A 16,277-nucleotide genomic window follows, 5' to 3' on the forward strand; every position below is an offset into this window, starting at 1 on the left:
TGTCACAAAGAAACATCTGGCTGGATCCCTCTTAGGTGTTACCCCTAGAAAGCCACAGCCAGCATCCAAGTTTCAAACTAACTACAGGAGAGTCCGTATAGCAAAAAATACAGAACCCTCTTTGAGAGGGGCCAAGCACCAGCTCTGTGCCTTAGCTTTGACTTCTACCTGTCCTTCAAACAGCGAACCGGTCCCTGAAGACTTTGTTGCATGCGATGACGGGCTTGTAATTACTAACACTTATTATCATGCACTTTTAGTCTCAGAAGCTTAAAACTCTGTGCAAAGACTGAGTCAGTATTAACAGCCCCATTTGACAGATGGTGAAGCAAGCAAAGACAGGCTAAAGGGAACATTTTGCAAACTCAGAAGTGGGCTGGAGTCCAAAAGTGCTAATTTACCCAGGCTTGCTGGTTCAGGCCTCTGAAAAGCAGGCACTTTTATACAGAGGCACCTAATTGTATCTGTGCTGATTTGAAAGTGATTTCCTAAGCAGTTTGTCAAAGGTCACACAGCGCAGAGCCGGGGAAAGTAATCCTGAGTCCCGGCTCCCAGTCACGTCTCTGGTCCGTCGGGCAGCACCCACGGGCACAGCTTTCCCGACAGTCTACATCAACCCTTCATCCACCGATCCATCTCCCCAGCTGAAAATACCTTGGGCATTCGGGGAGATCTCCCTTGTCCGTGTGGGCAGGTAGAGGCGCAGTGAAAGGGGAAGGGGCAATGAAGAGGCTCCTTGCTGAGATCCCTCGTGTTTCAGGGTGAATTCCTTCTGAGAGTCAAAAACCTTTAGGGGGAACCATTTGTGAATAGGTTCTGCAGCACGTACAGTGCCACAGAGCCACGAGAAGCACACAACCTGCTCTGCCACACAAGCTCCTGTCCTCCACGCAGCTCTGCCTGGAAGTCTCCAGCAGGCCTGTCACTGCTCCTTGTAGCTCCATCCTGCTGCAGCTCCATGCTAACTTGTGGCCTCCTTACTCTTCCATGGTCTTCTGGTTCTCCAGACAATGTGGGGAAATTTAATTTGTCTTTTGCAATTACAAGCATTAGTACAATGGGTCGATTCGGTGTTCAGATTTAATATAATGAAATATTACTGGGCCCCTAAGCTACTGCAGTTATTAAAAAAAAAATCTTTGGTTCCTCATGTTTTTTAAAACTGTTATTCTAGTGCTCTGGGATTTGAGTTTATTTTTTTCCCCATTTGCTTTTGAGCCTGCAAAAGAACTATTCTTCTCCCTTTCACTTATGATATGATACATGAATATTTGAAGAAGCCTATAAAGCTAAGAATGAAACATCAAGAATACAGCATGCAGAAAGCCAAGGGATTATTTTATCTTTACATTTCTGAGTGAATGCTGTGCATGCAAGCAAGAAAATGATTTCGCGGACTGAAGCTTCCTTCCTGCACGTGCATCTGCTAACATGCCCTTAGCCCTGACCTGTAATGTTTCCTGACAGTCCATCTGGGGATGCTGTACCTGCACCAGCCCCGCCGATGGCTCCCGTGCTGGTCCCACCCCACAAGCCTCCCTCCGCTGCTCCCAGCCCGGGCTGCATCCCTCCATCCCTCCCCAGGGCAGCTCTCCTCCTCCTGCACTCCCGCTCTGCACATCACGCTCCTCACGGGGCCAAGCCAGACCCCACCTTATTGCTGTTGGCATCTCAGGTAGTCTCAGAGGCTTGACGCGCGTATCCTTACAGGCAGCTGCTAAAATCAGCTCCGCAGTCAAACCCAAAAGAGCAGCCCCAAGTACCCCTCACCTAGCCCTTGCACGGCCTCGGCGCAGACACACACCCGTGCCCGCAGACAGGGTAGGTGACGCTGACTCTTTCAGGAGCCCCAAAGCCTTCAGCTCTGGATCCCAGTTCCTTCTTTACTGGGATTTCTCTGCCCTGCAGGCCTGGTTTTTACTAGGCAAAGTCAAAATTGCGTGCACGAACTCTGCTTCCCCTGCCACCCCTGAAACTGGACAATTTAGACCTGAATTTAGCTGCTAAAAAAGCTAATTACTAATAAACTATTTCATCTGCATGTTTCAATGTACTTTGGGGTGAAATCCTGCTGTGATGTGCATGTTGGTGTGGGGTGCAGATCAGGAATTGAATTCCCTCCTGCTTTAACTCTACCGAGGCCGAAGAAGGTCAAACCAAGAGGAACTGGGCTTGCGATGGGAGCAGACCAGAAATCGGGCAATCCTATAAATCTTGTGCTAAATGTGTGTCCCAGCCTTTTCTAAACAGTGAAATACCTTTTTCTCCTGTTTACCTCAGAGAGAGATTTGACCATGCTGCATGCTTTATTCCGGACGCATTCTTCATTAACGTAAATCTTTTCTAAGCAATATCCCTAAAGATTCCAGGAAGCCACTGTGTAGATAAGAGGATCGTTGTTAAGGCCTGGGATTTACAGAGTGAGACGAAACGAGGGAGAGGAGGCTGGATTTTGAGGAGACCCTCGGTCACACAACAGGGCAGTCACAGGCAGCGAAAGGCAAGGAGAACACACTGCCTGCACCCCGTGCGCACCCAGGGGAGCTCAGTGACCATGCAAACGGTGGGTAAGGATCCGCAAAGTGGTAAGGATCCCCCACCTTCCAGATGTAACTGTCCGCAGGCTCTGCCTCCAGATTTGCTCACTGAGGTGAGCAAAATGTTTCCCTAATGGTCTGTGAAGAGCTATAAACATGTTTTTTTTAATAGGCTAAACAAGGGAGAGATTTTGCAGCATTAACCTGAATGCTGTTATTATTGAAGTCAATAGCAAAGCTCTTGCAGACTCCAAGAGACTCCTCTCCATCAGGAGAATCAGCAGCGTTCAGCTTAATCACAGAGCTGCAAACAAATTATTAAACCTTCGGGGAAGGAGGTAACAGCAATCTAACATTTCTTTTCTATTCCCATCAGCAGCAGATGGAAGGAGTTTCTCAGCACCTGCCCACACTTCAGAAAACTGCAGCACACGTGCTCACGTACCAATGCAACTTATCTTATCCAGGCACGGACCTTTGTACCAAGTCACATCATTTCATCAACGGTTTGATATTGAGAACTTGCTGGATCAGTCCAAGCTAGGAATCCTTCTTCCTTTGCAGTTTAATCCTCACTCTGCGACTCCCAGACGCATCCTCCCCCTGGGGCACGAAGCCTTCCCGTCAGGCGTGCTGACACTTGATTAAAAGGAGATGTGTTATGAGATTTGTCCACACCAGTTGACTCTGTGCTGGGAGGGCTGCAAGGGCTTCAGACAAAATCCTCCCAAGCCAGGACATGCCAGCAAGCTGTTTAGTAGTGCTTGCCAGCCATCTGTGCTCCCATTTCCAGTGAAGTGGTATCTTGTGGGAGACAAGCTTTCTGAAGCAAAATTTTGCATGAAGGATGTCAGTCCCTTTTACAACGCGTAACCCTCAAGACTCAGCCTTCACGCACCAGCCCTGAGGCTGAATCTTCTACCACTGTGCCACGAGCTGAATTCTCACGAGCAGGCTCCCAATTACCTTCATGAAACGTAATTTTCAAAATGCTATTTTCACCATTATCTGCCATCAGGTGAAATCTTCCAAAGTAGCCTCACTTGCCATTTGGGCTCCATCAACACAAAGGTTAACCACAACTGAAGCAGGAGACCGACTTTATCCAGGGAAAGCAAAGCAAGTTTTTCTCCTGTAATCCCGGACTGCAGACAAAGTGTGAAAGCTGATGTGTGAAGAAAGTATTTCTCCAAAACCCTGCCGGGCTGACAGCAGCAAAGTCCTCGGTCCGAGCTGTGAGCTGACACGACACCAGAGCTGCCACGAGAGCAAGAGTCAAACCAACAGACAGCAACTTGTCATAAAGGAAAAGGCTCATTTCACTGCAGGAACGCTTTAAAAATGTGCTGAAGAAAGGATGGCCAGAAAGGTGGCTCAGGGTGGTGGGAGGTTTCAAAGCCCTGCAGCGCTCAGTAGACTGGGATTCAGTTTATGTGACCACACATACTGAGGAAAGGTGAGCCAAGAAGGATTCAGAGATTCATTTCTTAGAAACAGAGAAGACAAAAAAATCAGGAAACCTGGGAAATATCCAGGAGGATAGAGCAAAGCAACATTTACCATCTTTGCCAAGCAAAGAATGGAAGTCTCTCTTTGATTTCTTTTTATTCACTTCAATATAATTAGCTTGCGGCTATCGCCATCTTTGCTAGTGTTCTTTGCATCTGATACGCCACTACTGAGTCAGGATCAGTCTTCAGCACGTCAGGCTGGCAAGATACCCATCTCAGATCTATTCTCATCTCTTGGAATTATTGGAGCACATCAACAAAAAGAGCTGCTAAAGTAAAACTACTTGATGTGATTTGATGATCAGAAAGGCTTTGAAAAACTCCAGCTGCAGAAAGCAATTGGTGAAAAAGAATAAATGGGCTGCAAGACAAAGTTTGCTATTGTAGATGTAACATTTATATAGGGAGAAAGTAAAGAACAGGAGTAAGTGGTCAGCTCTCCTTTTGGCAACGGTTAGCAACTGGGTGCCCCAAGGCTCAAAGCAGCACGGCACTGATATAATTGGGGGTGAACAGTGAGGAGCAGCATCTGCAGATGATGCAAAATGTTTCAGTCAAAAGGCTGTTTCAGCGGCTGTTATGTGTTGTGCAGGCCCTGAGCAACCTGAAGACAGGAATTCGTGTTTGCACCACCCCGGGTACCTTCCTGAGTACAGACGTTTTTCCCCGGTAAGGCGCTTGCAGGTGCAAACACTGAAAGCAATGGGATGACTTTCCCGCTGAACTCTGGCCCTCACAGAGACCCTCCTGGAGATACACAGCCTCACCTAATTGTGCAGCCCAAGACAAGGTCATTCCCTTCTACCCCACAGCTCCGGTCAGGGCAAGCAGGCGTTCCCTTGACTGGTGGCGACTGCTTTGTACCGGCACATGTATGGGACAGCGCAGCCAGTAATGCAAATCAACCGTATGGTAGCGAACCCTGCTCCCGCCTGCTATCCTCTTTCGCTGCGTGTCCATCAGAAACCGCTGCCACCGCAGCCAGCAGCAGCGAGGATACCTCAGGGAGAGCACAGGGGATTTTCATACATGGGGCTCCAGAGCAAGTTCCGCATCCAAAATAAACCATCCACACTCTGCCCCAGGCTGGTTTGAGAAGCACATATCTATTCCCCTGATGACCTCCGCCTGCCCCTCAGGGCACCACATTTCATCACTCATTTCATCACTGATTTCATCACTGCTACCTAGCTTGTGTCCTTAAGGTGACGTCCTGGGGCAAGTGCCGGCCCTTGGCACGAAGCTGTGATAGTGCAGGCACGACTGCGACAGACTGGCTGCTCTGCACGACCCAGATCGCAGATTACTTCCAAACACGGCTGCCAGTCCGCTGAGGCACCCAACACTGCCCTGCTCCCAACGGGGCCAGAAGAGATGTTTTGAAGACACTATGAAGAGCCGTCTGAGAACATCCAATACTCCTACAGCACCGGCTCAGTGTGACAGAGCTAAGTGGGGAGTAACAACAAAACGAGGACACACGGTCAAGAAAACCACGTCTTTTGCAGTGCTGGAAACAAATGCGTGGGTAGCCAAAACCCAGAGAGACTCTTCATCAAAAGCAACCCAGCCTGAACCTCCCAGGAGAGGCAGGAGCTGTGCTTTGCCCTCGCCATGTAAGTCACGGGGGGCCCTTCATCACCGCAACAAAACCACGTGAAGTCCCAGCTAGGCGGCTGCGGTTTGGGATTTTCCTCCCATCTGTGGGTGTGGGGCAATGGCAGCACCCACACAGCGCTGCAGGGCCCCGTTTGCACCCAGGCGGCTGCACTGACCTTGCAGCCCGCGGGGCCGTATCGGTCGTGCGTGTGCTTTGCAATAAATAAACCATCCGAACTCTGCCGCTGCAACGGCGCGATGACGGCAGGAACACGTGTGCGGGAGTCAGCGCGAGCGTCCCCTCCCGACGCCGTACGGCAGGCCGCACGCCTCCCCAGGCGCCTGCGAGCCCCTGCGCGTCCCGGGCTGCCTCCTCTCGGCCAGGAGCCGGCTGCTCACGCCCGCGCCCCGTGAAGCTGCTGGCGACAGCGTCTGCTGTCGATCAGTCCCGATGCTCTGCATGGGAAAGCCTCCTTATTCTTCATCCCACGCACAAGGTGCGCTCGTCAGAGATGCCACGGCGTGCAGCACTACGGAGCTGGGGATCTTTCCAGATGCCCTGGAATTTGTGTAGCGACTGTGCCACCTTGTGCCAGCAACATTTACAAATGCATTTTAATCTCCTGCCTCTTAGATTTTAAAACCACGGTGCTCTCGCTCTGACTTTTCTCTAACGAGGCCAACCAGGGCTCTGTGTCTCCTCCTCGGCATGGTCCTTCTCGTCCTCTGGGTCCGTCCGAGGGTTCGGCCTCCCCTCCGGCGGGGGAAGCGGCTGGCCTGCGGGCTCTGTGCTGCAGATCATTTAGTCTGGCTCTGATCTCCTCTCCGCCTGTTGCAAATCAGACAGTCCCACTGACTCCAGCTGATGCTGGTGTAAATAAGACACCCACAATAGGGCAAACTGGCATCATGGTCCTAATAATAACGAGGACATTTTACAGCTGAACCACCTTAAGGGCTATTTGGATTTTTTCCAAATAAGCTCTTTTATTCAGCCAGATGCAAAGTGGCCAATATGGGAAAAAGAAATGCAGGATTTCACAAAAACCAGCCCGATCTTGACTCTGTATCCTGAAGCTCACTGGTTTAGAAAAGGATGCAGGCACACAGAGAGCAGACAACTGAGCAGAAACTTCAGTGTGATGCCGCAAGCTGCCCAGTGCACAAGCAGGAGATTTTCCTCCCGTTCCTGGTGAGATGGAGGTGGGAGCCCCGTGGACGGGAAGGGGCATGAGCGGAGCGGAGACCCCGGGGTGATTCTAGGGCTGAAGACTTTGATCTAGGGCTGAACACTTTGCTGACAGAGATTCAAAGGGCTTAATCTCCTTAAACTTCCAAGAAGAAATATGAGTGTAATATGGCTATAGTGAGCAGGCACCTACACAGAAGGTACAGCACGCTATATAGGTTCTTTCGTCTGATGGAGAAAAGCAGGAAAATAACTAGTGGCTACGAGCTGAGGCCAGACAACTTCTACCTGGAAGCCGTGCTCACATCTTTACCCTGGAGGGCAATTAACCGCTGGGACATACCCCCATGGGATATGGCAGGTTGGTCACTGCTTCCCCTCGAGGGCAGTTGGACTTTGGTGAAACCTGAGGGCCTGTGCTCGACACACAGTGAAACCTAATGTCCCTCATTGCCTGCAGGAGATGGTCTAACGACATTAAACTGAATCCTCTTTGGGTTTACATTTTACAAATCCACGGATGCTATATGACATTGTCACGCTAACGCGAGCTGTGTCTATCCCGAACGTCCTGCAGAGCCGTGGATGGGAGCTCGGACGGGCCAGCGGGCAGCTGCTGTGCTGGCCAGGTGAGAGACAGGAGACGTTTCGGCAAGGGAAAGCTGTGCGATGCACCAGCAACTGCCGGGTGTTCCCATCACCTGCAGCAGCACACGGGAGCAGAAATAAGCCCGTGGGCACACACGTCTGTCTCTACTCTGTATCAGACACCCAGAAGGTGGATTTGAATTCCCTTTTGTTAAGAGCTTCTCTTTAAAGCTTGGCCCTCCCGGGCCACCCCAAAGCTAGTGAAGCCAATGGCAAGTCTCGCTCAGCGACAAAGGGGTCAAACACATATAGGACAAGGACGAAGATACATCTAGGCAAGGCACGACCATAAGTCAGGGTTTATTCCCACTATAATCCTGCTCTGCTGGGAGATCCTGGGTCTCACTGCTGATGAAGTAGGACCTCAGCGGAGCTCCACACCCTCTGCACAACAGGCTGTGATTGTGATACATTAAGGGTGTTTTCAGATGAAATACATGGAAAACCATTTTTAAAAATAAAAGCAAAACGAGATATCTCACACCTTCCCTCTTCTCTCATGGGCTTTTCACTGCGCCCCACAGGGACCCAAGAGCACCGAGGCAATGCCACTGGCAGGCAACAAAAGGGAAGGACAGGGGGACGTACGGGAGGAGCCGAAGGGGCAGCCATGCATTACGCCCTTCTCTTGCCTTTCACATTCCCCAAGGTCCTGGCAAAGGAGCAGGAGAGGGGAGAACAGCAAAGGAGTGCTCAGAATAAAAACAGATCAAGACAAGGAAACCCAATCAAAATAATACAGCCTCCGAGACTCAAGCATTGCACAAAAGGAGGATCAGAAGTAAGCTGGGCTCTAAAAGGCAGAGATGACACCGAAACAGGGTGAGAGCGAGAATACAGGAGGGCAGAGAATAAAAGTCGATCCATCTACAGGAGGTGGAGAAAAGGAGGGAAGGGAAGGAGGAGAAAGAGGGTTATATTTTCTGGATTTGGGGTTTGGAGACTTGATTCTGATTTTTTCTTTTTTCATTTTTTTCATAAAGGATCTCACACCTGATATTCCTCGTTCCATCCATTTCGGTTCACCAAGGGCAATGAAGAAATTCTCCTGCCTTTCGTATTCCTCCTCATCTACTATCTTAACCCTTACGGTTTTCCTGTAGGGACAACAAGAGAGACAACCGTGTACAGCGGGTCGGCCGGCCGGAGGCGAGGTGGCAGCAGCGGCGGCGGCGGCGGCGCGGGCTCCTGGCACGCAGCCCCTTCCCCGGCGGGGCGGTGCGCGTCAGCCTGCCTGTCGGACACGGGGCATCCGTCGCAGCTGCTCCTTGGGAGCGGGAGGGTGTTAGGGGGAGAGGGGGCTGGCGAGGGGGTGAGGAGGGAGGGAAAGGGGGAGGAGGACCTTGCTGATGGTTAGTGGGAAGCGACTTCTGCAGCACATTTTTTTCAGTGTCACATGGTAATGGAAAGGGCTGCCTGGAAATCACCAGCGACCACCCTGGGGTACCCGTTGCATTTTAGCTGGAAGATCAATTGCTTCTGCTACCCTCACAATTAACAATAAATCTGCAGGGACTCTGCTCTGGGAGCCTGAGGAGAAGAGAGAGAGAGATGGGCACTCACAGACACGATCCCCGGGGGGGTGAGGCGGGTCTCTGCCAGCGGGCTACAGCTCTGTCAGCTGCGAAGGAGGCTGATAGTTCTAATTTCCATTTTTAAAATGGCACAGCTTACTGCTTTTCCTCCTCAATAGTGTCTGCCTCTTCCCCTGACCTGTTCCCTGAGTGAGGACACAGCTTTCCCTGGGAGCAGACAGCTTTGCTGGGACCTGGAGGGGGACACAATGGGACTAAAATGCCTCCGGGGCTCAAATGGAAATACCCTGGCCCCTTCTCCCTGCGGCCAACTCGCCTGGCTCCCTCCAGCACCCCTGCAATGCCCACAGCTGTGGGGAGCCCTCAGGTGAACCAAAGCAGGGGTTCAGCTCCTCCCTGCCCTCATCTCCCGCTCCCAGAGCTGCTCCGCAGCAACCGGGCTGGGAGCTGCACAGCCTTTGCCGAGTCCTTCCCAGAAGTTACAGGAGCTGCTTCTCTGCCAGGCCTCGATTCCTGTCTTTTTTCTAACATGGGTCTAATTGGGACACCCCACAGGACCAGGGCTGGGCGATGATCTCCTGAGATGCTGGATGGGTTTCTAGCCAGCATCTTCCCGCTGACGCTACAAAATTTCCTTGGACCCTCCACCGGGGATGGCAGAAGGTCCCTCTCAAGCCGCCGCAGAAATACGGACAAGCGGGACTGCTCTCCATCCCTCTCTCTCTGCCCCCCTCGCCACTTAGCCTCTCTCCAGCCCCAGCATCACTCCCCACCATGGGTACCATGGGACACGGTGTGTGCGCACAGCAGTGTTTAGGGCAGAGCGGTTGGAGACAGAGAGACATCAGAGGAAGAGGAGGAGAAGAGGAGGAAGGAGATGGAAGAGAAGAGGAAAGAAGAACGTTAATGTTAGTCTGGAGGGCCAGTACTACACCTTTCTGTAAACTCATATCCACCATGCGGGGGCTCATCAGCTCAATGAAGAAATTCTTGGTTTTTTCATACTCCTCATCATCAATTACCTTGATGTGAACAGTTTTGCTGTGGATGGAAAAATAGTAAGTGTCATAAAGGGGAGAAGGGAACAGAGAAGCAACAGTGCAGGAAGATAAAGAATTGAATGGGGACATTAGAGAGTCAAAGTTTTCTCACTCACTGACCAAGCTCAACATGGCCCTTGAGAAAGGCTAAAGCCCCACTCCCGCAAGTGACACTGGCCAATTTTCTGCTTAACCCAAAGGCACGATGGCAGGCCACACTGTCCAAAGCCAAGTTAGACAAAAATAGCTCTGATGCCCCGGCAAACCAGCGAGGGGCTCAGGTGTGGGCAATGAGGTCTGACGGCCAGCAGAGAAGCAGGCACCCCTCACCCTGCTACCCACCACACACACACCCACGCACAAGCAGACGCACAAGCAGACGTACAAGCAGACACCCGCCGCAGGCAGCGAGCTGCTGCCTCCCTGCTGGCAACCCCCGCCGGCTGGGCAGACGTGGGGCAACCCTGCAACCTCCAGCTCCGATGTAATTCACGTCAGAGGGAACCCTAATGATGCAAGTTCATCAGCTGCCAAAGGGACAGCTTCGTCAGCCTGCTCTGAAAGGCAGCACATCCTACGTCTCTCCTTAGGCAAATTTCTTGAGTTCTTGGAGCATTTTGTAGGAAAAGAAGAGAAGAGCTCAGTGTGCCATGGTTTCTTTCACAGCAAATACGTGCCTCATGCAGAGGTCACCGTCCCTTGGCTTTCACACGCAAACAGAACAAGGGAAATGAGTTGAAGGCTCTGCCAACCCGCCACCTCCTTCCAGCCAGGGCTGCACTGACTGTCATGGGCTGAAAATGACCCCTGTGCTCCCCCCGCTTTCCTTTTCCTGCAAGGCTTCATGGAGTCTCATCCCTCACTCGTGACAGAAGGGATTGGTGCTTTTATTCCGGGCTGATCTCACACCCTCTTAAACACAACATCGTCTGCACGTGCACTGATAAGCACATACAATTACATGCTCGCATAAATGCAACCACTCTAAAGGGGCATGCGCTTGCCATCTCGGGGCTCCTGGACTTCCAGTCAGCCCCAACCCCAAGCTGGAACTGCGTTTTTTAAACAAAAAGTCATTTCCACTTAAAAAGCATTTCTCTTACCCCAAAACAACCGCCCCCGAGGGCCAGCTGCCCCTCCTGCCGCTGAATGACCTCCCCTTCCCACAGCTTAGTACCCACACGCGGCCCCGCGGCTACGACCTCCCCTGGCTCTCTGCCCATCCTCAACATTCAGATCAGTCCCTGGTGCATTTTGTGCACAACTGGGCTGGGCTGGGGATGCAAAGGAAGAGAAAAGCAGGACTGGCAACCATAGAGTCTGGAAAAATAGCCCCAAGCCTGAAATCCCTATGTGCCTCAGCTGGTAGCCCTTGGCATTAAATATACCCAGTATCTTTGATCCCACAGCGCTTCAGAGAATGAGCAGTCCATCCCTGCATCCTGGGGATGCTGCGATCCCCATCCTGGGGATGCTGCTACTGCCAGAAAATCCTGCCCAAAAATCACCATTTCTCAATGGAGAATAGGGGGGTTGATTAATTGTCATCGCTGCAGCTTGCATTCCTACTGATATCCTAATGACCACTAATGACCGTGCTTTTTTTCCAGCCCTCCTCCAATTTGACTCTCAAGTCATAACTGTTCCTGTGCTCTGACTACGGAAATCCCATTCCCTGTGCTGGCGCTTGTTTTTGGCTTGGTCCCAAACCCCGTCTTTCAAATGATGGCATACGGGATAGGGGGAAGAGTTTGACAACCTCTGCTATATCCATCAGTGCAGAAATATGCAAGAAAAATCACCTCTAATACTTCTTTCTAAGATAAATCAGCTTTATTTTTGCCAGTGCTTGTTCTGCCCATATCCTGTGCTAACGCCAGCAAGCCTCCTTTCCCTTCTCCAGACCCTTTCAATCTCCACTAATCAGCCTGAAGGATGTAGGATTTTAAATGATACATCTCTGGTGTAAATGTTGGTGCTCGGCTAAGACTTCATCGTGATGATTTTGTTGCATTTTCTTTGGAGAGGTTGACTGAATTTGGCTTTTGAACCAGATGTTGTCTGGGCCTCTGGTACTTTGCAAAGCTTGTTCAATTTGCTGAGTTAAACTACAGCTGATTCATAGCTCTGATCTTTTCCTTGCTCATATACTACAAAACAGAAGGTGGGATTTTCAAAAGCAGCCAGTGCTTCCTGAACATGGGTTGCTTTTTAAAATTCGTAATTACCATTGCTTATGGTTTTTCCATTCTAGGAGCTCCAAATTACTTAGCATTGCTTGTCTGCAAAAATTTGGAAAAAAACCCACAGACCTTGTTTCCCAGGGGCCAGCTTAGGTATCGCGACAAAGCTATCCTAAGGCTTTATGCAATGAATATTATGCATGCACACCATTTGAGTTTGCTTTCATACAACAACTTTCTTTTCCTTTCTTTTTTTTTTTTTTTTTTTTTTTACGAGGTGGCTCTCCCGTCTCCATGAGTGGTGACTGTGCACACCAGAGCCAGGAAGAAATGCTCATTTAATGAGGATGCGTGCCCGGCAGATGTGTGCTATGTGTATGGAAAAAGCCTGATTTCACGCGAGCCCCTCATCTGTGTGATGAATGCTCATGAGTTCTGGACTCGAGGAACAATGACTCACTGCATGCACATTTTGTTAGGTACAGAGAGCTCTATACACCCTACTAAGTAGTCCCACAGCGGTGAGATTTCCTTAGAGTAGTCTTTTTTTAATGTTTAAAAAAAAAAAAGTCAAGAAAGAGGAAGAAAACGTGGTGGGGATCCATAGGGAGGATGCACGGTAAAATGTTGGCTTTGCAAAGCAAGTCCCCTTGGGACAGGAAAGCGAGAGCGCAAACCCTCTGGACTCCAGACCAGCTCAGCTCAGCGGCAAACTGGACCATTACCACACACTCAAGCCTCAGGTGGCTTTTCAAAAAATTTGGTGACCGATCCAGTAAATTCCTGGTTTCCTCCTTCACTATGAGCCATAGGGAGAAAAGTACATTTTACCTGGCTCTGAAACAACAGATGAGGGGCAGAACTTCCCTAGACCAAAGCTGCAGGTACCCTGCACGGACACAGGCAGGACCTTGCACCCACCCCTCGCCCAACCTGACTGAATCCCAAAAGAGGAGGAGGTGCCCGACCTCCCCAGCTTTGCTGAGAGGTGGTGTCCTGGTTTCGGCTGGGATAGAGTTAAATTTCTTCCTAGTGCTGTGTTTTGGATTTAGTATGAGAAGAATGTTGATAACACACTGATGTTTTCAGTTGTTGCTAAGTACCCTGCTAGTCAAGGACAGCTCCCATGCTCTGCCAGGTGCACAAGACACTGGGAGGGAGCATAGCCGGGACAGCTGGCCCAGGTGGCCAACGGCATATTCCATACCATGTGATGTCATGCTCAGTATATGAATGGTAGGCGTGTTCCAGGAAGTAGCGATCGCTACTTGGTTATCGGTCAGCGCGGGTGGTGAGCAATTGCATTGTGCATCACTCATTTTGTATATTCTATCATTATTATTATTATTTTCCCTTTTCTGCTCTACTAAACTGTTTTTATCTCAACCCACGAGTTTTTCTCACTCTAACCCTTCCGATTCTCTCCCCCGTCCCACTGTGGGGGGGGAGTGAGCGAGCGGCTGCGTGGTGTTTGGCTGCCTGCCGGGTTAAAACACGACAGGCGGTGAGTGCTCAGCAGGTCCACCGCACCGTAGAAGCTTTGGGGACCCAATGCAGGAGCCCAGAGGTGTGGGCTGTGTGGTGTGGGGACCCTGGTACCACCCGCAGTCAGGATGGAGAGTTCCAGCCAAACCGCAGCTGCTGCCCACTCTTGCTCCAGAGCCAGCGCGTCGCCAGCCCTCCCCGTGCAAGAAGAAAAGCAACATGGCAGAAGTTTGCAGGGACTGTGCAGTGACACCGGGAGGTGGGTGAGGGCTCACAGACCCAGTGCCAGATAAGGGGGAGCAGTTAACCTTTCCCTGGGATTTTGCGGTGGAGGGAAGAGCAGCATCCCTGCTCCTGGGTCGCTCTGCAGCGATGGGGGTGCGGAGCTGGGCTTGCTCCCTTGCGGAAAAGTGCCGGCTGGCTGCTCCAGTGACTGTCACCATGGAAAGGTCAGCGCTGACGGAGGGCAGGTGCGGTGGCCTGTCAGGCCACCCCTCCCAGCCCACCGCAGCTGGTGGGGGCTGCCCTCTCCTGGGCTCTGCAGCTTCCCTAGCCACTGGGAGCAGCTCGCTCCTCTCCAGGGCTATGAAAGCAACCGTAACTACGGCTGCATCCTGAGCTGTCGTAAATCGTCTGGAGGCCAAAACACAGATTGTGCAATCTCATCTCTCACCTCTCATCTCACACCGAGAGCTACCTCCTCTGAAGGCATGGAGAGCCGAGGAGATGGATGGGGAGAAGGGCTGGAGCGTAACACCGCCCCGGGAAGACATCATGTTAACGCGAGAGATGTGACAGGAGACACCGAGAGGCAGAGAGCACGCGGGAGCAGGAGGCTCGGGAACGTTTTGCTGCAAGAACATCCTGACAGCTTCTTGAAATTAATGGAGGCAGAGGCGGGCACGAGCAGGGCTGGCAGCGCAGCAGCCCTGACGGGCACGCTCACCACGACGGGAAGCGAGGGATCTGAAGCCCACCTTGCCCAGCCGAGCAGCTTTCATCCCCCAGCCTCTGGTCACTCCGCGTGGGGAAAGGAGGACACTTTCCAGCCGTCCCCTTTCTCTCTGACAGCTTCCTCATGACCAACACGTACCTCAGACAGCTCAAAAGTGGAGAACAACAGAGGCCATCCAAAAGCCCCTCCTGGCAATCAACCGCCTTCGTTAAATGCCACTGGGAGCTGGCAGCGAGGAGCCACTCTGCAAACCCCAAAGCCCCACCGCCAGCACCAAGCCACGCCATAGTCCAATCTCAACCCCCACATGAGTACATTGTGGCAAGAGCTCTTTAATTCAGGCCTCAGTGGTGTTTTTAGCAGACTGAGCAATGCTTTCGGTTTGGGCCGCAGGGCAAGCCGAGAGCCGGCGTTCCCGGGGATCACCTGGAACGATACAGAAGTCGGGATAGCTGCGCGCTCTCTCCTTTTTCTCTGGGGTCATTGCAAGCTGCCACCAACAGCCCTCAGATGACAGTGGTCCGGGCTCTCCTTTCAACATGCACTTAGAAACAATCACTGGTTTTAAAAGTTAGGGATGGGAAAGCTTCTCTGGGGAGCAACATTAAGTATGAGATTTCCCTGAGTAAGCAACAGAAGATGAAATGAATAGACATCGATCTTCTCCTAAAGGACTTTGTGCACATGATGTTGCTAAATTCCCCGTCTGGGAAGTACAGAGGATAATCTATAAAATAATTTTCTTTGACAATATGTCCGCTTCCAACACATAAGGCAACAACTGGATGGTTATTTGATTAATGTGCTAGGAAATATTGAGTATCTCTCTGTGCGGAGACTCTCATTTGCAGGAATTATTGCCAAGGAGGTTAAGAGGATGTGTCTGCGTGACTTTGGAATGTGAAATAAGGCTCAGCTCTAAAAACAGCGTAAGTCAGGAGATGTGACATAGTGTATACCATTGAAACAGGCAGGGCTGTGCAAGGGCAAGATTTACAGTCCCTGGTGGGACGCTGTTAGCCTGGATGGAAAGCAGCCAGGACAGCAAGGTAAACATCCCTAGGATAGTGAGAAGTACCAGATGATCTTTAGTAACTCATTAATGTGAATCATTAGTGCATACACCTTGGGTCAAGCCACAGCGTTCTTGACACATCTTGATACACCCAAATTCTCATCTGATTTGCTGTGGGTGCAGCAAACACATGGTGCCAGTCTGACCCTTCCCCAGAGCTCTGCATTGGGCTGGGATTTCAACATGAAACTATAGATAAGACCTATTTGCTCTGCCAGAAGATCTCATTGAGAAGTCCTACTGCAGAAATGTTGACTAGGTAAGATGTCAACATCTGAGGCAAACCAGAGGGGCTTAAATAAGGCTATACATAGTGGGGAGCTGTCTTTGCCCGGCTCACTGGGAGGTGGATATTTAACAGAGCGATGTGACAGTGCTGGCAGACAAGGTGAAGAAGCCCTGATATGATGCACATGGTCACACTGAGTTGCACATCAAGTAACCCAGGGTGGGACAAGCTGAGCCATTTTGAAGCAAAGGATTAGGCTGTAACATAGCACAGACACAGACGGGAGGTGTC

The 16,277-nt window shown here is 51.1% G+C and overlaps 1 protein-coding gene across 4 annotated transcripts in view; it reads right to left on the minus strand.

Annotated features, from left to right (window-relative positions):
• The window catches only part of SLC8A3 (solute carrier family 8 member A3), a 94,515-nt gene that overhangs the window by 13,558 nt on the left and 64,680 nt on the right, over positions 1-16,277 (minus strand). For 3 of the 4 annotated variants that reach the window (XM_075151949.1, XM_075151951.1, XM_075151950.1), the window contains exon 2: positions 8,478-8,581. In XM_075151949.1, the coding sequence (XP_075008050.1) occupies positions 8,478-8,581 (104 nt within the window). Of the gene's footprint in view, positions 1-8,477; positions 8,582-9,942; positions 10,061-16,277 lie in introns of all 4 variants that reach the window. The other variant, XM_075151952.1, reaches the window with a different exon arrangement.

The sequence above is a fragment of the Calonectris borealis genome, chromosome 5 (genome assembly GCF_964195595.1).
Source record: "Calonectris borealis chromosome 5, bCalBor7.hap1.2, whole genome shotgun sequence".
NCBI lineage: Eukaryota > Metazoa > Chordata > Aves > Procellariiformes > Procellariidae > Calonectris > Calonectris borealis.